At 60.4% G+C, this 23,005-nt stretch overlaps 1 protein-coding gene across 1 annotated transcript in view; it reads left to right on the top strand.

Annotated features, from left to right (window-relative positions):
* Positions 1-11,360: 11,360 nt before the first annotated feature.
* The window catches only part of DSCAML1 (DS cell adhesion molecule like 1), a 100,925-nt gene continuing 89,280 nt past the window's right edge, over positions 11,361-23,005 (top strand). The window contains exons 1-2 of the mRNA XM_044423677.1: positions 11,361-11,423; positions 12,807-12,953. Of these exons, the coding sequence (XP_044279612.1) occupies positions 12,851-12,953 (103 nt within the window). The 5' untranslated portion in view covers positions 11,361-11,423; positions 12,807-12,850. The remainder of the gene's footprint in view (positions 11,424-12,806; positions 12,954-23,005) is intronic.

The raw sequence follows: 23,005 nt of genomic DNA, 5'->3' as shown, positions 1-23,005 counted from the left end.
CCGCGGCCTCGCGGAGGCGCTCGCGTCGGGGCGCTGCGGGGACCGGCCGGGCTCGCTCGGGCGCCCTGCGGCGAGGGCCGCGTCTTCCGGCCGAAGCCCGAGGGCCGCCCGGGCGCTGCGTGGCCGCCCCCGCGGGGCCTGCACGTGGTTGCCACGCGTGCCCGTCCGCAGGTGTGTCCCCGAAGTGCGCGCGGAGAGCGAGGCAGGCGCTCCCCGCGCGGCCGCGGGGCTTTGCGAGGCCGCGCCGGCCAGTCGCGGGCAGGTGTCCCCGGAGAGCGCCGCCCGGTCCAGGCCCTGGCTCAGCTGTGGCCCTGGCGTAGGAGCCCCCACACAGGCAAGAGCCGGAGGGCCTCCCGGGGCAGTTCCTCGGGCAGCGGGCGGGCAGCCGGGGTGGCGGTGCCAGGCTGACACGAGGGGCCTGCGCGGGCCGCGACAAGCGGAGCGAGCCGCGCGGAAGCGTCCCCAGAGGGGCGTCGGAGCGCTGCTGGCACGGCCCTCCCGTGCAGCTTTACCTGGAAGTGAGGAGGTGGCGCTGCCACCCGGGCGATCCCGCGCTCAGGATCGGAGCCCTGGGCTGGAGGACGGACGGGATGGAGTGCGCGCTTGGACGGGGGCAGCGGCACTGGCTTGGCGCGCCGGTGCGCCGTGTCCCCGTTGGGGCCCCGAGTGCGGCGGGAGGGCCAGGGCTTGAGCGCACGGCCGGCGCCGCCGGGACCACCTGCCTGTTGCCCCCGCACCTGTCGGTGGCCGGAGGAGGGAGCCTCCCGGGCCGGTGGGCGGGGATGCGGGAGCCCGCCCGCCGCCCCTCCTTCCCGCCCCGCCCCGCCGCCGCCGCCGCTCCTGCGCTCGCTCGCTCGCTCGCTCGCTCGCCGGCTGGCAGTAGTTGGAGCTGGGCTGCGCGGCGCGCGGCGCGAGGCGGGCGGGCGGGAGGAAGGAAGGAAGGAGCCGAGCGGAGCCTCCGACGGCGGGGGAAGCTGGCGCGGGCCGGCGGGGGACCCGGGCAGCGGCAGAGGCAGGACGCCCGCCCGCCCGCGGCCCCGGCCCCCCTGGATGGCATGTGGCTGCTGGTCACTTCTTGCCTGCTGCTGCTAAACTCCTGGACCAGCCCAGGTAGGCGGCCGGAGCGCGTGCGGGCGCCCCGTCGGGGCCGGGCTAGGCCGGGCGGGAAGGGAAGGGAAGGGAAGGGAACTTCCCTCGGCGAGGAGTTCGGGAATGCGCGGACGGGCCAGATCGCCGCCTGCCTGCCTCCCCACGCCCGCGGACCCCCCTTGCTGGGCTTCTTCTCCCCTCACCGCCCCGGTCCCACTCGGGCGGGCAGGGGCGCTGGAAATGCTGAGCAGGCAGGCGGCGCCCGCCCGAGCCGGTCGCTTCGCTGCCCGCCGCCGAGGGGCAGCTGGCGCGTCCGGTTCGCTGTGGGGCCGGCAGCCCGGCCAGCCCGCGCCGCTTCCCCCGGGCTGCCTTCCGCGCCGACGGAGATGCTCTCCCGAGGCAGTGGCCGTGGGGGGGGGGGGAGGCGGGCGGGCGGAATGTCGCCCGTCTGCTCCGAAGCGTCTCGCGCGCCAGGGCCGCCGGGCTGGAGCGCCTCCCCCGAGCACGCCCGCTGCCCTGCGGGGGGCCCTTCGGCCCAGATTTGTCCCCCGAGCCGCTGAGGGCGCCCCCTTGCCCTGGGCTCGCCCCAGCCAGGACGCCCCAGCTCGTGAGGCACGGAGCGGGTCGGGGGCTGGGCTGGCAAGGGGGCGAGCTGTGGCCACGCACCCCGGCCTGGCGCTTCCTGCCGTCAACTCTCAGTCGCCGCTGAAATCCACAGCGGGGAGATTGAAAGCAAGGTCCCCCTTCTCCCTGCCCCTCTGCACAGAAGCATCCTCATTCGCATGGACTTGAAACAGACACCAGCGCAGCGCCGTTCCCTGTGTGAGGCACGAACGCCAAGGCTTGCCAGAGATGGCAATAGTTTCAGAGCTTTGTTCTCCTGGCCCTACTTCTCAAAGTTGACCTAGAACCATGGTCTGATCCCATAAGATCGTCCGAACCTGAGAAAGCCTTGAAAATCGCAGCCTCTCCTGTAGGTATGGCTTGGTGCAGGGGGCTCAGCAGTTTGATAGGCATCAGAATTAGGAAGGGGAGAAATGTAAGCCGATTCAGTTGTCAGGGTGATACGGTTCTTAAGCTCCAGTTTAGAATCAGAAGCTGGAGTTTACATCTTGTGTATAGAAACGGAGGCCTAACTAATTAAGCCATTGAAATGAGAAGGCAATTGGATCTTGCACTGGATGAAATTACAACCTGGTTTAGTGTAATCGATCCACATTGCATAAAGGAACGGGCAATTTGCAGCTTCTGCCATCTGTTTGGTGCAGGAGCCACGAGAACAGCCAGGCAGGCGCTGTGATTTGGGGCGACTGCTTTGCCTTGCGCTGCTCTGGGGAGAGCCGGTCTCCTCCTGCTGCACCTTGTGAGGAAAGCTGAGGTGCCCACCAGTCCTTCTGGCCCCGTTAGATGGATTAACTGAGGAGCAACATATAAATATCGGGTGGCTCTTTCCAAATAAATACCTGCCTGTTCATTTTAACATGTTGCAAATGTTTTATTCATATCCAGTAGAATGACTTGCTCAGCAAAAACGAGTTATTAATTGTAAAGTAACTTTTTAATGAAAGCTAGGCTAGCCAGGTTTCAGTGGACATTCCCCAGATCGGCTGCGCGGAGTGCCTGCTTGCCTTCGCCATTCATGCCAGTATCTGATTTGCCTGCATTTGCATTTGCCTTTTGACTGCAAAAGGAAGAGAAGAAAATTGGCACAATGTGTGCTAAAGCGCATTTGATTTTTCACAGCCAAAATAATAACTGCTTGTGCTCGATTGATTTATTTTCTTTCTCCCTTTGGTTTGGGAAGTGTCTTTGGTTGTAGTCTCTGAGAAGACCAAACAAAGTCTTCCTCGGCGGCAGTTTTTCTTGTACAGCCTCATCCGCTTTTTGGAAGCCATGATTTAAAAAATGGACCCCTAACTGCTTCTTTGTTAGAAAGTGTTAAAATGGAACAATTCCAGAAATTGAAGAATAATGCAATGGAGGTTACATTATATTAGAATGAGAAATGGAATTGCTTAATGCATGAGAAATCTTTCAGATACTTAATATATATGTGCATCAAACCACAACAGTTTAATGGGCTTGCCTTGTAGAGAAAGGGGCATTAGAATGAAAAAAGCAAATAAACATTTGCTCCAAGGGAACACTAAAGTTTGAGAAAAATCTCTCAAAGGGCTGGAGCCCTTTTTTATTTTATAGAATTTATTAAAAATCCAAAATAGGCAGCTGGCAGAAAAGGCAGGGTTCTGACTGGGCAGAGCTGAGTGTTGCTGCTTTTACGACCTCGGAGTGGAAGAGAGGATGGGAGCAAGTCGCCCGTTTGCAGACATGTCCAGAATCACAGGCAGGATGACTGGGACTTGGCTCAAGCGGACGCCTGCGATCTATTCCGTTCGCCTCCCCCCGCCCCCCCTCGGCCCCATCTCTGCCTGCTGGTTCATCCTGGCATCCTGTTTCCCTCCATGCATTAAAACCAGGCAGCGCTGTGGTTCTGATTTGAAAAGCTGCTGCTCCCTCCCTCCTGCCTCCCCCCTCATTGTGCTTTGCTTTGTTTGTCTTGGAAATTAAACATGGGACCCTCATTAAGCTGCAGAAAGGACTGGTCTGACATGTTCCAGGTTCTGTTAAACAGCAGCATTAGGAAGGAGCAGCTAACAGATGGGACTGGGGAGGCTGCATCCCCCCACTCCGTGGCGGCTCGTCTCCAGTGACCCCCTGCCTTGGGCCCTGCGCAGCCCCTCGTCGGCTGCACAGCCACGCGCCTGCCATGCGTGAGGAGCTGCCCCGCTCCCCGCCCCTTCTGGTGCCCGTGCCCTTCCCTGGGGGGGGAGCTGGGCACAACCGGGCTCCAGGCTTGGCGCCGAGTGCCGTGCTGCCGGCCCCCCTCTCCCGGGTCCACTGTGCGGATGGCTACGGGCAGGATTTCGGGCACGCCGGTTCCCACTCCAGCGTCACACGCCATGCCAGCCGGCCGCCTCCTCTGCCCCTGCCCGACTTGGCATGGAGGCAGGGGCTTGCCTCCTCCTCACGCTGGAGGCTCTGTGGGAGAGGAGGCGCGAGGCATCTCGCCTCTTCTGTGGCCAGATCCTCCCAACATGGCGGCCCAAGCGCTCTGCAGTGAGCTGGGAGGTGTGAATTTCTTCCTTGCCCGTACGGCGCAGAGCACGTGCCTGCCTGCACTGCCTGGCGGGGAAGGGGCAACTGTCCCCAGAGCAGGGGAGGGAAGCCTGCTTCCGAGTCAGGAGTGGCTTGCCGAAGGGCCTCTTCATCGTCACTCCTGGGGACATCAGGAGCGGAGAAAGCCCTTCGTTGTGCGTTAGTGGAAGTGAAGAAATCCCCTGGATTCCGGCTTTTTCTTCCATGTGTTTTTGTTGCCTGTGTCGTGTCCTCACCTCTATCTCCAGTCTGTGGCAAGTGAAAAGAGTTCCTTCCTCTTAAGGGTTTGGCCAGCTGAGGTTTTACTTCTTTCCGGAAAGTGCAGTTCAGTGGCCTTTGTGGTTAACTAGTGCGGGTCGTCTTAGCTGCTCAGCCTCCACTGGCCGACTTTTGGCCTGTTCCTGATGAGCCCTGCCTGAGGCAAGCGGTCACACTTGCCAGTGCGTGGAGGGCCCATGGGGCACGGCTCCCAAGCATTCAGGGCTTGGCAGTCTCGCAGGAGGCCGGCACGGGGCTGCTCCCGGCAAGGAGGATGCGGCGGCCAGTGCCCAGCCCTGTGCCTCAGAATGATGGGGCGTTGCTTGTGCTCTGAAAGGGAACAAAGAGCTGGAAGAAAACTCATCTGGGCACCAGGAGCTGGTGCACAGTCCTCCCGTGTTTTGTGGGGCCACTTTCAAGAGGAAGAATGGGGTGTGGCATCTCAGTTTGGGGGCAACTCTGGGGCAGAAATGCCGGGTCAGGTTAGTGGGCTGCCTAAGGGGAGTGGGGTCTTTTTTAAGGGAGGGCTGCAGGATCCGGCCTTGGCGAGGGCCTTCTTCGGTGGCAGGTTCGCGGATGCCAGTGGGGCATGCACGGTTTGTCCGAGAAGGGTTTTTCCAGAGGGTTCTGGGTGTGGCAGGGAAGCTGGTGCCCTTGAGTTTGCTGCTGGGCTGCTGTTTCGGATTCATCTCCCATCTCCCCCCCGCCCCCTCCCCCTCGGCTTGCCGCTCGGCTCCTTTGTCCCACAGAGGAAAGGATGGTCTGGGTGCTTAGCAAGAGCAACAAACGGGGGAGCGGGGAGATGGTTTAAGAAAAATGGTAGACTAGACCAGAGAAGGAAAAAATCAGGCTTGGGTGTGCTGGTGAGTCAATGCATACAATTCTGAAATTCTTAGAAATTCCCTGAAGGACCATTCGGCACTAACGCCTCTTGGACTACAGGAAATTGCTCTCCTTTTCTCTCAATTCCCACACACAAACATTTGTGCCACCATTTATCCCCCCCCCCCCCCCCCATATTTGTTTTTGCCACTAAGTCTGGGCATTCTCTGTGTGCTTCTTCTCTGTAGCAAGAGGCAAGGCGATGCTCTGTTAAAGCCTCAGCCGTGGGGAAGGCGGCCCCCTCGGCAGCCTCTGGGGCTGGGGTGAGGCCCTCCTGCTCTCCCCGCTGCTCTGGACCCCACAGCGAGCCCCTGGGGGAACAGCGAGCGGAGGGAGGGGGGTAGCCCGGAGCTTTGCAGGATGCATGGGATGGCCAGGGAGGCCGCTCCAGTGCCTCTCCTCTCGCCTGCGTTCTGGGTCACTGGCACCCCAGCACCCTGGTACTGCGGCCATTTCCTTGATGAAAACCCGAGGCACTCACACTCCTAGGTCTGCAGGTGGAGCGAGGTGGGGGGAGGCAGGGGCTGACCTCCTGCGGAGCTTGTGGGGGACATTCGGGTGCCTTTGCCTGCTGGGCGAGACCCTTTGCCTTCCCAAGCCAGGCGGCCTGCTGTTGCCCCCTCCAGCTCTGTGCACCTCCTTGGGAAAGAGCCCGTCCTCTGCTCCCTGTTGCAAGCCAGCAAGGCCCGGGCGGGACCTCTGGCTTGCTGGCTCTCCCCACTCACTGCGCGAGTCATCCAAGCCTGGCCCTGACGCGGCCCCCCAGTTCAGTTGCTGCAGCCGCAGCTGCTCCCGTAGTTCTCCTCCAGGGCTCTTGTTCCAAAGAAGGAAAGAGCCTTCACCACCACTGCCACTAATAGCTGATTCTCCCAGTGATTCGAGCCCAAGGCGGCCAGGCAAGAGGTGCTCTGGGTGGGGACGGGGACTTGCCGCAGGGGGTGCTGTGGCCGAGTCTTGCATCACCCCTGTCCTGCTGCACCTGCCTTTGGAGAGGCCCCTGCCAGTCCTGCGCCTGCCGCAGGGCTTCCGGGCAGCGCAGGCTCTTCGTCAAGTGTTCCCCTGGGAGGGGAGGACCCCACGAGTGCAGACGCTCCTGCCGGAGTTCTTCTGCCAGGCCACGTGGAGGGAGAGGAGGGGTGGGCTCCTCATGGAGCGGCAGAGCCCTTTCCAAGGGTGCCTTCCGGCTGCACGGGGGCTGCCTCCTGCGGCCTGGCCAGAGGCGCAGCGAAGTGTGTGGGGTCTGAGGAGGTGGCGGCTTGGGTGGGCCTGGGGCACCTTCGTGCTTTCCCCGTGGGACCCCTGCCGAGGCAGGCAGCTGCTCTGGCAGAAGAGCCCTTTACTTTCCCTGATCAGGTTCCTGCTAGTGACTACACTTGAAGAAGTCCATTGAGGAAGATGAGTAAATATTACTGTAGGATGATGACAAGATGAGTCTCCTTCCCCAGACAAAGGAGAAGTATTAATATTTCAATACCGCAAGGTTGCAATTTCAGAAGATTGCTCTGTGAGAACCCGAAACACATTTCCGCCAGTCCTGGGGAGGCAGGCGGGGCGTGCCGTTCTGTGGCTCTGAGGCCGCCCTGCCGTCCGGCGTGGACGAGGTGACCCCGTGGGAAGACCCATTCTGCACCAGCAGTGAGGCTGGGCTGAAATTAATACCTTTGATATGTAGGTTACAGCCAAGGCTTCTGACCAGATGCCAGAAGTGGTTTCTGTTTTAAAAATATTGCAAGGCTATTTCTATGTTTTTAATCTTGCCTGGTGATTTGGAGGCAGTTTTATGAAACATGGAATTAGGATGGGGCTCACTGTTAAATGGTAAAGGAGATTAGATGGATTTAACGCTATGCGTCTGTCTCATAACTACTACCAATCCTGTAACTTCCATTTTCTATTAAAAATTCATTCTGCCCCTTTTGACCTGCAAAAGCTTTACTAGCAATTTGAATTCTTCCCCTTATGCATGTGAGGTAGTTTTCTGCCCCCCGAATCTACGTGGCCACCTTTCCACAGGGGGATTGCTGCAGAAAAGAGGCTCTCTTGAGCAGGAGCCACTCCTGTGAGCGATGGGGGCTCTGGGGCCGGGGGGGGGGGGCTCTGCTGGAGGCTGCTGCGCCCCACGCCCTTGGAGCGGCGCCCGGCCCTGGCCGTGACCTGTGGCCCCACAGCAGCCTGCCCGCCCACCTGCCCGGCTGCCTCCTTGTGCGTTGCTCGTCTGGCATTGCGATCTGAATACCCTGTGCCAATATTGATTTATTTATAAATAAAAATGTTCGCAAACTACCTTTCAGCCCTCACAAGGGCCCCAAGGTGCTGTACACAACTAAGATTAACATAAATAAAACATGCAATAAATAAAACATTTTTCTCAACCAACACATGAGATTAAAATACCCACTTGGTTTGCATAATTCTGGGAGGAGAAGGCAGGCGGCATTCAGAGCTGACTCTGGTCCAGACACCCCACCTTTCTGTAAAATACCCAAAACGGCTTTCTGCCGGGGCCAGAGCATGTAGGCTCTGCCAAGACACAGAAAGAAAGGCAGTGCCCATTGCGGTGCTCCAGAGCCGGGGCTGCTGCCCCCCCCGCCCCGCCCCTTCCCACTTCCACAGCTACCTGCACAGCCACGAGGGCTCAAAGCCCCTTCCCCTCCTGGCCTCCTCCCCAGGCGAAAGTCTGAGATTTGCCCTGCGTGTCGTGTCTGGCCCCAAAGTCTGCATGCAGTGGGGGGACCTTGGAAGCCCTGGACAGAGTGCGGAGAGGGCCTGCCCAGGGTGGAGGGGGGCCTCTGACCCAGCAGCACACGATGGCCAGAGGGCCACTGGGCTGCAGGGATTGTGGTGCAGTTCCGGAGATGCTTCTGCTCCCCTGCAGCGGCCTCCCGGCATTGCCACATGCCTCAAAAAGGAATGGGCTTGGGAGATTAAAACGAGCCGGCAGGGTGGGCCGAAGGTCAGGCAAGCAGCCCGTTTCTGGTGAGCCGCCAGGCAGGGCCACCCGAGTGCCAGGGCTGCTTTTGCCCATTTGTTTTATACCTGCTGGGTGACTCGTGGCTTTACGGAAAAAGCCCTCCCGGACTAGTTGCCATTAAGAGATGCTGCACATGCTTTGTATGTTGCACACATGTTAATGGGCCAGAGGGATCCTGGCATCTTGCAGGAGGAGCTGGAGGGAGCCATTGAATCTGCCTGCCTCCGGCAGGTGGCTGCCCATCGCCTGCTCGAGCCCCTCCAGAAAGGCGAGCCCGCCCTCCCCTGCGCAGCCCGCCTGCTTTGACCGTTCGGAATGTTTTGCCGTGTTCAGCTAGAATCGGCCCTTCTGCAACGGGGGCCCTCTCTTTTGCACCCGGCCTTTGTGAGGGAGAGAGTGCCAGCTGTGTCCACATTTGGCTGCACTGCACGCGGCCAAAACAAGCGGAGATCAGTTGGAGCAGCTCTGGGACAGGTCTGAAGAGCGGCTTCCAGCAGGGCCAACAGTGAGCGCCTCCTCCTGTCCTGGGCTAACGTTGCTCAGTGTTTGCCTGATGGTGGTCAAGCCACCCTGTTTGCGACTGTGGTGAAGCGGCTGGGTGGCGGCCTGAGCTTGGGCTCTCCAGGAGTGCACGGAATTGACCTTGTATCGGTGCCTGGCAGCTTGGAGCCTGGCCCTCATGTTTGGTCCTCTGTCTTGAGAAGTGAAAGCAAAGATTCGGGGCCGGTGCACAAACAGCACCATTCGTCCTACCGCAAAGAGCTGGTGGGTTAGGATGGTGGGGTGCCTTCTGCTGGGGCCGTGGGGCCCTCGCCACCCCCAGAGCTGCTTCCGCAGTGGGTGGTTCCCCCTCACCTGGACCACGTTGGCTTTCCAGCAGATGTTCCCTGAAACCGGGTCTGGCGGAAGGAGCCTTTTCTGAAAGGAGGGAAGGATACGGAGAGCTGCTCCAAAGGATGGTTGTGCCTGTGCCGCTTGCAGTCGTCATAACCGCTCGCGTCTTTCTGATGCGTGCGCATTGATAATCCTGTGGTTGAGGGTGGATGGAGGTGCTCTGGGTGTTGTCTGTTGAATTTCAGTCCCGGGAAGCCGCTGGTCGGCGGACCTGCATGGTGGACGAGGCTGCAGTGGCTTGCAGCCGCCCGCCATCATGAGGAGGAAGCACAGGCGCGTTTCCCTGCCTTGCTTGGCGCGATGCGATCGGCCTCATCTCATTGCTGCTTTGTGATGGGATGCGAATTGCTGTGCCCAAGAAGGCTTTAATGGCCTTTCCTCAAATGAGCAGTTGGGATGCGTCTTCCCTGGAGGGGTGGTAAAGTGCTTGGCTAGGAATATTAATAGCTGAGCCGTTTGCTGCTCCCCACCGCCCCCTGCCCCCCCCCCCAGTGCTGGGGGACAGTCGAGGCTGTGGTTGCTCCTTTCCAACCGGTCCAAGGCAGCTCTTTGCTCATTCGTGCCGGGGCTGGAGGCACAACTGGGAGGGAGGATGGCCGGGCGCTGAGCCTGAGCGGCGGCAGCTGCTGCCTCCCCGGTGCAGAAGGCCTCGCCCCCGCCTCCTCCAACATGGCACGGCTGTGACTGTGGGGCCTCCAGCTGACTCTCAGGAACTCTCCCCTCTCTGGCAGAGAGCAGGGGGGACACGTGGAGGGAGGGGGAGGCCTCTTGGCCTGCCTGCAAGAGGACAAAGGTGCCCCTTCCCCCTCCCCGGCACCTCCTGCCCCTGCACCTGGGGCCAGGATGAGGCCATGGTGCATGTCAGGAGTGCCCATTGTGGAAACCGGTGAGGCTGCCCCTGTTGGCCGGTTTGGGAACGTGCTTCCTGGCCACTGGAGGGCAGCACGGCCACCTGGCCAGCCTTGGGAAGAGGGGCTTTGAGGGCATGGGGTGAGGAGGCGAGCTGTGACGTGCTGGAGGGGCTCCACCTGGGCCTTCGCTTCTGTGCTCGAGCGGCGCTCTCCCCAGCCGGCAATGCCAAACAGAGAGGTTTGATGACCCCTGGCCATGCCTGGTCATCCACAGGCACTTTCTGCTAGCTGGTACCCTTGGGGAAATGCTTCCCCACCCCAGTTCGTGGCACATGGCACACAGGAAGGGGGATTCACTTCACTGCTCTTTTAGATGGGGGGGGGGTCCCTGTGGGCCCTCCAGTTTTCTGGGCTGCATGCTTCCCTATTGGTTATGCTACTTAAGGCTGGTGAGAATCGTAGGCCAAAGAGCTGGAGGGCCAGGAGCTGCTTGCCCTTGGTTTAGATGCTGTGGGGTTTTTTGCTTTTTGGAAGGGTTAACCATTTCTAAGAAGGCCAGTGAAAAGTGCGTCCACACACACAAAGCGTGGCAGACTGAAACCTCCCTGCCCCGACAGTCCTCTGAGCGGTTTCGCAGTTGTCCTTCCGATTCAGCTGTGCCACCGGAGTCTTCCGCCTTGGCTGCCGCGGCCCCCAGTGCGGAGGACTGGCCCCACAGAGGGGCTGCGCTCCTTGGCACCCCCCTTTCTGGGCAGCTTGCCCGTCCCTGCGGCCGGCCCTTGTGCTGGCGTGGGCGCTGGGGCCGGCTGCCCGGGCCGATGGAGCGCCATTGCCCAGCTCCCTTCCCTGGGCTCTGGGGCAGGCCTGAAGCCTCTGAGGGTCCGCATGGGTTGGACGCCCCCCGGGGCAACGGCTTGGCCGCTCCTTGGGGTGCCTGTGGCGGTGCACAGCCGCCATGCCCACGCGCGCGCGCGCCCACCCCACCTCGCTTTCTCTCTCCGTAGCGCACACGGAGGATGTCGGGACCAGCCTCTACTTTGTGAATGACTCCATCCAGCAGGTGACCTTCTCCAGCACCGTCGGGGTGGTGATCCCGTGTCCAGCCACAGGGTCCCCCAGCGCCACCCTTCGCTGGTACCTGGCCACCGGGGATGACATCTATGATGTCCCACACATCCGCCACGTCCACGCCAACGGGACGCTTCAGCTCTACCCATTCTCGCCATCTGCCTTCAATAGCTTTATCCACGACAACGACTATTTTTGTACCGCAGAGAATTCCGCAGGCAAAATCAGGAGCCCAAATATTCGGGTTAAAGCAGGTACGGTTTAAGCGCAGCTCTTTTAGTCCTTGTTTGTCGCATTTTAATAATTTGTTTTCTGATCGTCTTAAGCTTGTTTTTATTTTCAATGTGAGCTGATTCATGTGCCATTTCCTGCTGGAAAGTTGTGTCACGATAAAAGCAACTGAATCAAGATACTGGCCAGCGCGGGGAGGGTCTGGCTCTTGTCTGTTTCTCGGGGGGGGGGGGGACGAGGAGGACGAGGACGAGGGTTCTCCGGGATTAAGGGGGCGAGGCCGATTGGTGCTACTGAGTGGCTGCTTGCTGGGGAGGGCAGAGGCAAGCGCTGAGTGGCATAGAGCGCCCTGCCATGCAGGCATCCCAGTCTCTGGGCAAGGCCTCCTCCTGTTTCCAGCACAGAACCAGGGCTGGGTGAAGCTGGCAGTGCTCCTGCGGGGCTGGGGTGCCGCTGCACCCCCATCTCGCTACTGCAGGACCGGCAGCTAATGAATGCACGGGAGGGCATGAGGTGCTGAGGCCCCAGTGGCTCCCTTGGGTGACCTGTTAAGCACAGCAGGCAGAGCAGGCCACCAGGGGGCCGGCTGGGCACGCTTCCTCCCTGCTGGGGGGGCAGCTTGAGGTGCCCAAGGTGAATTATTTACCTGCACTCCGGTGCTGGTTACAAAAGGGGGAGGGTGGGGGCGATGGCGCCACGGGGGGGGAGGTGAGCCCGGGCACCAGCCTGCCTGGAGTCCTCAGCCCATGGCCATGAACGCCCCCACTCAGCTGCACACCCCTGCGGGCCTGCAGCAGGGGGGGGGGGGGGGGCGGTGCGGGGCTTCTTCTCCCTTGGTTGCTGCCAGCAGAGGGTCACTGCTGTTGTGGAAAGGGGCTTCTTGCCCAGCCCAGGCACATTTCTCGGTAGGATCCTGAGAGGAGAGGGAAGGTTTTCCTTCAAACCCCCCAGGATCAGCTCCAGCACCTGCCCTGGTCCAGGCCCGGTCCTTGGGGGCTCTTGCCACTCCATCAGGGCGATGGTGGCTCTTGGGGGCATTCACGGTACCTCCCTGGAGCTCCCAGGACTGACCTGACCCTCGGCCTCCTTCAGGGGCTTTATCATTGCACTGTTGGGGATATTGTGAACAGAGATGCTCGGTGCATTTCCAGGCCTGCTTCCCTGAGAGGGTGGGAGGAGGAGGAGCCCTTGGCCCCAGCTCAGAGTCCTGCCTGCCAGGCTGAGACCGGTGTTCCCACTTGCCCTGTGGTGTGTCGGTTGCTTTTTGCCATGCCCATTCCCCGAAATGTATAATAATCATAGCCGTAACTTAGAATGGAGTGATAAGAGGGTGCAAGGAGGTGTGGAGAGGTGGGAAGGACCGTGCAGGGTGCGGCTGACACTTCACTTCTCTCCTTCCCCCCCAGTTTTCAGGGAACCTTACACAGTCCGGGTGGAGGATCAAAGGTCAATGCGTGGAAACGTGGCTGTTTTCAAGTGCCTCATCCCTTCTTCAGTGCAAGAATACGTCAGTGTTGTGTCCTGGGAGAAAGATACAGTTTCTATCATTTCTGGTAAGAGAGGAGGCTGCGTCCAGCCACCTGCCCCCTTTCTGCTGTGACTGCACCATGCGATGTCTCGGGGGGCTTCTTCAGAGTGGACGGAGGCTGCGGGAAGAGTCTGTCTCACTCTCTGCAGCTTCGCTGGCCCCAGAGCTGCACGGGGACACGGCACAAGGCCTTTCCGTCGAGCAGGAGCGCGTGGGGGTGGGGGGGGAGGGTTCCCCGGAGCAGGCTGCTTCTCTGGTTTTTGCTTCTACAGGGCCCCTCTGAGCCTGCTTTGATTCTGGGGTGGACACAGCAGAAGGAAGGGGCCGCGCGGCTTCTGGGTGCAGCCCAGCAGACTGGGGGGCATGGGGCCACATTCCCTTCGAGCGGGCGAGGCCGAGGCTGCCTTGCCCAGGCGGAACCTCGGGGAGCAAAGCTTGCGTTGGCTTGCAAGTGCAGCTGCCTGGAATTCACTGACTGGCCCAAGGCCGTTATGTGGAGCTGTCTGTGGAGGGAGCACTTGGGTGAAATTACCTGTCTTGTAAGGCCTTGATTGGTTTTTTAAGTCTGCCTTTCTTCCAACCCAAGAGAACATTTGACCTGCCTGCACCAGCATCCTAAATCTGCAGAGGTGGTCAGGGTTTGGACAGGCCTGGAAGGAAGGAAACGGCTACCCAGGGAGCCCCATCTCTGCATTTGACCTTTTCAGTGTACGCTCTGCGTTATTGGAAGGAAAGGAAAACTGATTTTATAAATTGCTCATTGATTTGTGAGCAGTGTTTGCCTGGGGCAGTGTCTGCTTTGGTCTATCGGTTAATTCCTGTGCAGTTTTCCTGCTGGGTTGTAGAGGCTGGGACTAGCTTTTCGGGGTGCACACACCTTGTGACACCATGCCACAATTTTGGTGGCCTATGTGGAGGTGAGCTTCCGTACTGGAGGACTAACCCAACCATTAATCAGAGAGATAAGGCTTACAGGAGCAGAACATGTGCCCCGATTTCTGGAGTGGAGTGGCTGCACGGCTTGGGCACTTGGTCTTGCACGGGCGGTTCCCAGCAGGGGTGAAAGCTGAAGGCTGACGCGGGAGCCGGCCAAGGTGTGGTCCTGCAGGCTCTGATGGCCGCAGGGTGAGCTCCACCCTCCAGGCTCCCGTTCCTGGGCTGCTGTGATAAAACGCCAAGATAAGGCTGACTTGCCTTGGAGGCTCCACTGATGCAAAATGATGTGGCCGGCTGTTTTTGCTTTACGCTTCCTGGCAGCCCTGCTGAATTCCTCGGGGTTTCCTTCGACTCTTTTTGCAGGGGTCGGTGTCCAGGCGGGGGCCAGCAGCTTTCCAGGCAACTGGCCCACTGCGGCACAATGGCCTGGCCACACAAGACCGGCGTCTGTCAGACGCAGCGCTCCGAGGGCCGGGCACGAGGCTGGGTGAGCCCCGGAGCTGCTCTGGGCCTCTGGCTCAGCAGGCGCTGTGCAGGCAAGGTGTCTTCCGTGCCAGGCAGGAGGCTGCCCCACACGGACATCGCAATTAGTCTGCGTCGTTTTTGTTCGGAGTGTGTCTGGCTACGTTGCTTTCAGAAATGTGTGTCTGGTCAAGTCAAGGTGCAGAAAAACTACAGGATTTTCAAAACCTCGTTTACTCTGCTGGTGCTCACATCCAGATCCATCTTGCCTCCAGTTCTCCATCCTGCACACACCCAGCTCCACTTGGCGAGTTCTGAACTTAATGAAGGCTTATGCGGTTGGTGGCTGAACCGAAGCATGCGCAGGGGGTGGTGTCGGGCCTTTGGTGAGACTGCCGTGCATGTCCAGGGTGCCATCTTCAACTCTGACTGGCCTTCTGTCTTGATCTACTGGGGTTTAGGGATTCCTTTGGTTGGGCCCGTGGCCCAGCAAGTCAGCTGCAGGGCTTCACTCTTTCAAATGTGAGCAGGGAAGAGCTGAAGTCATGCAAATCCTGCAGCAAAACTGATCTGAAGCAGCGCAGTCCGGCCCCCGGCACTGGGGAGGGTGCAGCTGAAGCACGGTGCTCAGCAAGCGTCCAGAAGGGAGCAAGGCCAGGTGACGCCTCCTGGGGAACGGCAGAAATCCTGGGGCAGAACCTTTTAAATTTTGATTGGTGATATTTATATGTGGTCCAGTGATCAAAAGTTCTTCTCTGTGCTGCTGCCTGAAAGCAGAGCACCCCACAACCGCCAGCCCCACAAGCGGCAGCCTCATTCTCCTGGTGGAGGCATCTCCCGCTGGCCTGCAGGAAGCACACCCCATGACGGCTGCCAAGGCCATGAAATGGCTAAGGAAGCGAAGTCTTCGGAAAGGAAAGCGGCTGCTCGGGAAGGAGAAGAGGGTGGCAAGGGCGCCAGGGAGCCTGCGGCTGCCTCCTCTGTGTCCAGTCTCTTCCGAGTGGCTAGACACCCCGCCGATATGGCCGAGTTGCCTTTGCCATTTCCGCACCCCAAGGCAGCAGCGGGTGCGTGTCACCGGGCTCCATTCCCCAGGGAAGGCAGCCCTCCCTTAGCCCCTGGGAAGTGGGCGCTGTGCGTGGCATGGGCTGGAGGGGTGTTTTGACAGGAGGGCGGTGGGTCTTCAGTGGGTTGGGTGTCCTCTACGCACGTGTTGAGCCGTGTGTGGCAGATCTATGGCGGAAACCCACTTGGCTGCATTGGTTGCTTTCACACTGCCTTTTCTATCTCTGTTGCGGGTTAACGTTTAATCTTTAATAATCTGGAATCAAATTAAATTTTGTATTTTAAAGAATCATTTTATTTTCTCTCCAAATATAATGAGTGCCTGGAGACTCAGCACGAGGCCACCCCAAATTAAAGCTACCGGACATATTTATGGCTGCGGCACACCCATTCATATTGCGCTGCCTGTGTGGAGCCATGCGGTGCCGAGCCTTTGCGTGGCGGCTTGGCTGCCGGCCCCAGCCAGGTGGTGTCAGCAGCCCCAGGCCCTGCCCCATGCGGGTTGGGGGCACAGCTCAGGCTTGGCTTCCCTGCCTCTGCCTGCGGTCCGGTTTGCCTTGCCCGCGTGGGCCCTCTTTAGAGGATGGGGATCTGCCGCCACCGCCGCCACACCGGGCGGGTGCCGAGTGCAACACGGGGAGCCGAACGGGGTGCTCGCCTACCTTCCTCCAGCAAGAGAGCCTTTGGTGCCGTGGCTCTGGTCCCGGTGCTTCACACACTCACGGCGCAGCCCTGCCACCCCTCTGACCCCCGGCTGCCACGCACGTACCCCGCCAGGCTCCTGCCCGGCACCACTGCAGGGTGCAGAGGGGGCCCCACGCTGGCATGCGCGAGTGAGCACCGGCGATGCGCGCCCTTGCTCCAGCAGCCAGCAGCTGAGAATGGGCCCTTGTCCGGGGACAGCTGCCTGCGGCGGGGGGAGGACGGGCCGCAAGGCAGAGGCGGCCGCGGAGGAAGGCACCTGGGCTGCTCCGCTGCCAAGCCGGGCCCCTGAGCCCGAGCGGTGGCTCTGGCTGAGCTGGAGGCAGCTGTGGCTTCCTCCCGGGAGCTGCCAGATTCAGGCCGATGTGCTGCGCAAGTTAAGCAGCCGAGGAGGCGAGCGCGGCTTCCGGCCCCTCGCCAAGAGCGGTGGCGGCGGCGGCAAAGGGCCCTTGATCTGCGTGTACGTTGCACAAGCCCAGCTGCCTGCCAGGTGCGGTCCGGGCTTGGGACCGAGAAGGGCAACATGCATGCTGGGTCCCCCGAGAGCATTTGAGGGTTCACCGGGCAGCTTTGGCAGCCTCCATGGCGGGGGTGGCTCCCGTTTCTAGCCCAGCAAGCAGCATTTGGCAAATAGATGCCTTGGTGGGCAACAGCTGCCGGCCCGAGCCTGGCCTCTTGCGGCCACTGCTGTCTCTCCCTGTTTCTCCCGCTCACCCGCTGCCTTGCCTCTGCACAGAGAGGGTCTGCAGCAAAGAGCCCCTCACGAAGGGTCCAGCGGCACCGTGCGGATTCCCTTCCCCAGCTCCTGTTGTGCCCCCTTCCAACTGCTGCTGTTCGTGCTGTTAAGCTGGTTTGCGTGGGGCTCAGGCGGGACGAGCAGTGCCTTCCCAGAGCTGCCGGAAGCAGATCGTGGGGCAGATCGTGGGGCCGAAGAAGGCCCGTGAAGGAGGGCGGCAGGTGGGTGGGAGAGACGAGACGCGGGCAGACGCAGCAGGGCCTGTGGGAGGACAGGCGTGCGCCCCTCTGTCACGGGGCCTGGGGCTCCTCAGGGCCGCGGGGAGTGGCCAGGCTGCCCCCGTCTTTCGGGGGGCACCACCTGCTGTGGGTGCACATGCTGCCTCATCCACATGGCCCCCTTTGGAGGACTAGAGGCAACCTGCCGCTGCTGACAGAGCCACCCCCCAGACAATGCACACCTGGACGTGGCCCCCCATGCGAGGGGGAGACGCGCCACGAAAAGTGACAGATCGGCTGTCGCCGGAAGCCTGGCAGCGGCCTCTCCTTGGGAATACCCGCTCGCCTTTCATGCGCTCAAGGCCCTCGGCGGGGCTTGGCCTGGGACCCGTGAGGCTTCCCTCGCTTCCTGGCGCCCACCCGGCTGCTCCCTCCATGACCTGCCGTCCAGAGCCCTTGCCCCCCCTGGCCCCCCACCCCCGAGAGATCGTGCTCTGACCAGTTGCGTGTTTTCCTCCTCATTTTTCTCACCAAACGGGTGAGATTCTGTCAGAAATAATTCCATCCTTCCCCTGGAGCCTGGCGTGAATTTTATCTAATCACCATGGCAACAGATAAAAAAAGGTGTGAGTGCCACATCTCTCTTTTGCTGTGATAATTCAGATTTAGATATTCAGATCAGATTGGAGATGGAGATTTCAGATGGGGCTGGAGCAGCAGAACTCAAGGCTGCGGCCTCGGTGTGATGAACCTGCCCTTTCAGGCGAGGGGGGTGTGTGTGACACTTTTCCTGCTGGTGTTTAGGAATAATTAATTTGTCAGATGCGTCCTAATAATTTGGTTTTGTTTCTGATGGAGCTGTTATATATAGCCTACATAAAATGCATGTCAGCATTGCGAGGAAGGAGTTGTTTGCTCCTGCTAGAGGCATGCCTTAAACAACTCTGAGGGAGGGAGCTGTGTGGGCCGTGGGAACGAGCGACCTTTGCTGGGCCAGCGACAGGCTGTGGCGCAGCCGCTTTCGGGTCCTCGGCATCGGGCAGCAGGCTAGACGGTGAGCAAAGCGGGAGGGGAGGAAGGAGGGTGCCGGCGGGGGAGCTCCACCTGGCGCTGCCACTGCTGAGCCTGCACCTTGCCAGCGCTGTGGGGCGAGCGGGGGCAGAGCGAGGGGGTGGCCAGCTCCCCGCCAGGAGCACCCGAGGCCCAAGGCGGCCAGCACAGCTTCTCTCGCCGGCCGGCCAGCCAAGCCATCCATCTTGCTTTGCGCCCCCTGCTTCTGTCCTCGCACTGCCCACCTGGCTCTCCCCTGCTGGCTGCAGCACGTGCGCCCTCTGCGGGCATGCGCATCTCTGCTGCCAGGGTTGTGCTAGATGCTGTGGCAACCGCGGAGGCCCAGGCACCCCAGGGCTGGGCTGGGCTGGGCTGGGCTGGGCTGGGCTGGGGGACAGAGCCCTCTGCCAGAGAGGTACCTCCCCCCACCCCCACATCCCCCCCAATGGGCACAGCAGCAGGGAAGCACCGGGCCCTTGGAAGAGCGTGCAGTCCAGCGCTGGCGGGGCTCTCGGCTGGGCAGGGCCCTGCTGCTCCAGCTGCTCAGCCAGGCTGCTGCTTTGCACACCCAGCAGAGCCGGGAGGAGGAGGTGGCGCTCCCCCCCCCGCCGCAGCTGTGCGGCGAGCGCAGAACGCGGATTGGGGTCGGGTCAGGCGGGCCCCGCAGCGGCGAGTGCAGGGGCCCAGGCCACATCCTCAGGGCCGCCTTGGCACTGCAGCAAGAACGGCGGTTCCCCAGAGGCATTGCGTCCGGTGTTTTATTCACTGAGATGCACCGCCCTGCCGTGGAAGCTCCAACCAGCCTTTAATATGCTTAACATGCATGAAGTCAGATGTTTAGAAATTCAACCAAACATCAGCCAAGAGCGCTAAGCATAGCCTCACTGTCTTGAGGATCATGTAAAAACTGAGCCATATTAAATGAGCGATACTTTGGGAGAACCAAACCAACCTGCTCCCCAGCCATGGGCGGCAGCCCTGCAATCTCCCTCTCAGTCCCGCGAGTGGGTGTCAGGAGCAGGGCCTCCTCTCCCATGAGTATCCTCCCTGCAGCACCTTTGGACTGGGGGGGGGGTGGCGGAGGGGACGGGCAGCGGGAGCCACAGGTGGCAGGAGCCCGGCAGCCGGCGAGTCTCCTGCCCTTCCAGCAGCGGAGACAGGGAGGGGTTGCAGCCCTCCTTGGGAAGGGCCCCTCGCTTTTTCAGCAGGGCTCCAGGGTTGGGGTGGCATCTTGGACTGGCAGAGAGAGGGAGGACCCCATCCTGTGTAGAGGTGCAGGTGCGGATTCTCCGGTCGGGAGAAGAGGAGGAAGCTGAGCCTCTGCGCTTTGCTTTCCAACAGGTGTCCCAGTGGCACATTCTTACGTGTGTGTGTGTGTGTTTGTTTATGATCGCGCTGTGATCGCGCTGAGAGCCTCTGGCTGTAGGGCAGCATGCACATACACAAACACACACATAATATTTATTTATTATTGTAAACTTCAGCAACAGTTAAATCTTCAAAATTAATCATGTTAAAATGTAAATATCTGTAAAACAGCACAAAACACGGTTCGCTCCTCGTATACAAACTCCAGCAAAGGCATACCAAACATCCGTTTGCGGAAGGACTGCTCGTCACCGCACGGCTCTGTGGACACGCGGGGCAGGCAGGAGGGCTGTGGACACACCCGGAGGCCCTGGCTGTCAGGGGCTCCAGGGCCATGGACCGGCTCTTGCGCTCTTACCAGGGACAGGATGCCTGGGTGGGAGTGGCTGCAGCGCCCGAGGGAGCGGGCCCGCCGTGCTGGGATCCTGCGTGCCAGCGTCCCTTGGGCCTGCTGGCTGGCCAGCGTGGAAGCAGGATGCTGGAGGAGCACACCGGTCAAGTTGCAGCAGCTCTTCCGTGTTCTCCATGTCGAGAAAGGGAGGAGCGTTGGACTCCGTGGTCTTAGGCCTCCTGGGCATCATCTTTGGGAACCACATGGATCCGTAATGGCTGTGGACGCTAGTTCCTTTCCTTTCCTTTGCATCCTTGAACTTCATATCCTCCATCCCAACCCCCCTTCACCACTGCCTCCCCCTGTGCTGCCCTGAGAAGCTTCTGGTGCTTTTACTCCCCCCAACCCCCGGTGCATGGCTCAGGAGGTGAGCCACGTCCGAGCAGTCGGTGGACGCTGTCGTGGAGCAGTGCGGTGGGCTCTTGTTCTGGTCCGAGATCTGCAGCAGCCACAGAAATGGGCCTGTGGGCTTTGGTTGGCCAGGGGCTCCGCAGGGTCCCAGTGGAGGCCTCCCTGGGTCTTGCGTGCTTTGCTCTTTGCTAAGTGGGTGAAGGGACCGCGGCCCCGTGGTGCAGAGCAGGTGCTGGGCGCGTGGGGGCTGGCAGTTGTCGGGAGCAGGGCCCCCGCTTCCTGGGCCTGATGCGAGCCCGGTTGGGGGCGATGTGGGCAGCGCGCTGAGCGCCGGAGCCTCTGCCTCGTGGAGAACAGTCAGCGCTTTATTCAATACCAAGCCCTGCTTTCAAAGCCCCTTTCCTTTTGCCTGGGAGGCAGATGTGGCGGCTGCAGGCCCTTTCGTCCTAAAGAAAGAGGGACGTTGTTTGCAGGACAATGGTGGCCCTCTGTCTCTTCTTCCATCTGGCACAAAGGGACCCCTTGGTGCAGGAAGCTGGCCCAGCAGTTTGCCTGGTGTGGCTGTGCGGCCGCCACGCACTGGCACAAAGGGGGCGCCCCGTGCCGTGGCTCCAGCGAGTCCCGGCCAGAGATGCGTGGGGTGCACCTGCGAAAGCCGCGACAGTCAGAAGCGCAACCTGCCCGCATGGCTGTGGTGCGCTGGCATGAGAGCAGCACCCTGCGCCCTGGGTGCTGCCTGCTTCCCTGCAGAATATCCTGCGGGAGGGGAGGAGAAGCCAGGCTTGGCCCCTGGTGTGCCCAGGGCTGGGTCTCCCTCTCTGCCAGGGCTCCAGGCTCAAGCATGGGAGTCATTTCCTGAATGCGAAAGGAAGGAGGGGTGATAAAAGTTCCCTGTGGCTTGAGAAGGCTGCTGTTGTGGGTGAGAGATAATGAAATTGTTAACAAGGGAGCAATGAGTGGAGATGCAAAATGCAGCTTTTTGTTTAGGTTTTGTAATGCAAATGTGTGCAGGCCATGATCGGATCCCATCCCCTCAGTCTTGCCTTGTCTGTCCCAGCAATTGGCAGATGTTGCTTGCCTGTGACCTCTTTGCCCAGGGCAAGGTCACGCACATCCTCCTGCCCAAGGTGCCAGCTGCTGGTCCCCCCTGAGCCACAGTCCCTTGCTGGAGCCAGGGGCCGAGAGGGGCCGGCTTCCAGCAGCCTTTCTTCCAGCCAAGGCAGAGGCCCTGGCGGGAGGCAGGTGTGCTCCAGTCCGGGTGGCGGAGCGGAGGCATCCAGAGCTGCCCCTGTGATGGGAGGGCTGCTGCCAGGGCCCGAGGTGGGAAAGGGGGCTGCTAGCCCCTGCACGGGAGGCCCTGGAGCCCTGCAGTGGGCAAGCGGAGGGCAAGCTTGCTTCAGACACCATCTGCTCTCCAGGGCGGCCTTCACCCCTCTGAATGGAGGGTCTGTCTTCCCTCCCCTGAATCCAAGGATGGGAGACATGTGCCTGCCATGCGGGCTTAGAGCAGCCACTGGTCCCCTGCTTTCTTGGGACCTGATCTGGGATCCTCAGACCTGACTGCATCCTACACTGGTTGCAGCGCTGGGATGCCCACCATGCGAAAGAAATCGCACCGTGGATCTCTGAGGGCTTGTGTTCCCAGAGAAAGGAATCGCATCCTTGTTTCCCCCCACAGTCTGTATACGTTTCACTTGTAACTGTGAAACAGCTGAAGGTCTGTGCCCCAGGCCCGGGTGCTCTTGCGTCCCAGCAGGGCCCCGGGTACTCTGGGTGATCACTACCCAGCGGCAGTGTGGCCCCAGCAGCTCAAAAGCGCAGTGACGCGTCTTCCCCAAATACGCATCCTGTGTATGTGTGAAGTTGGCCACACAGCCCAGTTCCCTGCAGGGCTCCCCCTCCATCCTCCACACCAGCCCACCTGTGCTCCTGTGTTTGACAACCGGCTGGAGGCAGCCCCTGTGCAGCACGCAGAGAGCTTGTCCCCTTCCTTTCGATGCCGTTCCTTCCTGCGAAGGGGTTGGTGTAGGCTAAAGAGCCTCCCTTTGCAATTTGTGGCTTTCAATTAATCCGAAATTGCAGCATAGCATTTTATGATAAATGGAGGGATTTCAGCAATTCAGGGAAAGAGCCTGCGATGCCACGCACCAGATCTTGCAGGACTGGAGACAATGCAGTAAACAGAGCTGCACAAAGCTGAAATCAAAGGGCGAAAAACAGCCCAAGGCAATCAAGCGATACCTAGAAATCGGGTGGAAGCAGTTTTGGGGAAACTTCTCTGCCTCTTTTTCATCTTTCCATGTAAGCTGTCATGGTTCTCTCACCTCACCCAACTTTTCAGAAATTGACTCCTGCCTTTCATCCTGACTCCTGTTGGATTCCTCTGCTTTAATGGCCGGCAAGCACACGCTCGCTCCTCGGTCTCGGTGCTTGCCTCGTGCTTTATGTGAGCCCTTGATAAATCGCTGGCCAGGGCCCTGTCTCACTACTGGTCTCTGCCTCTAAACCTGCCTGTGGCGATTTTGCAACTTGACTTCTGCTGGAGTGGCTCACAGGGGCTCGAAGGACTGCACCGTGGGCCCCCAGGATGGCCTGGGACAGATCCTTGCAGTCGACCTGCTCGCCCAAACTAGATGTTCTGGCTTGGCTGAAGTGGGCGGCATTTCTGGAGCCCTCAGAGCCTGTACAAAAGCACCCAGACTTCCACAGAGCAGTGCGGCGCATGGAAGAGCCCTGGCTAATTGTTCTTTTTAGAATAAGCCAGCTCTGGAAAATGGGCCTGCAGTTCCAGAAAAATG

This window comes from Varanus komodoensis, unplaced genomic scaffold, assembly GCF_004798865.1.
Source record: "Varanus komodoensis strain SLA01 unplaced genomic scaffold, ASM479886v1 scaffold146, whole genome shotgun sequence".
Taxonomy (NCBI): Eukaryota; Metazoa; Chordata; class Lepidosauria; order Squamata; family Varanidae; genus Varanus; species Varanus komodoensis.
The sequence above is the reverse complement of the archived record's forward strand: the minus strand, read 5'-3'. Positions and strand labels throughout refer to the sequence as shown.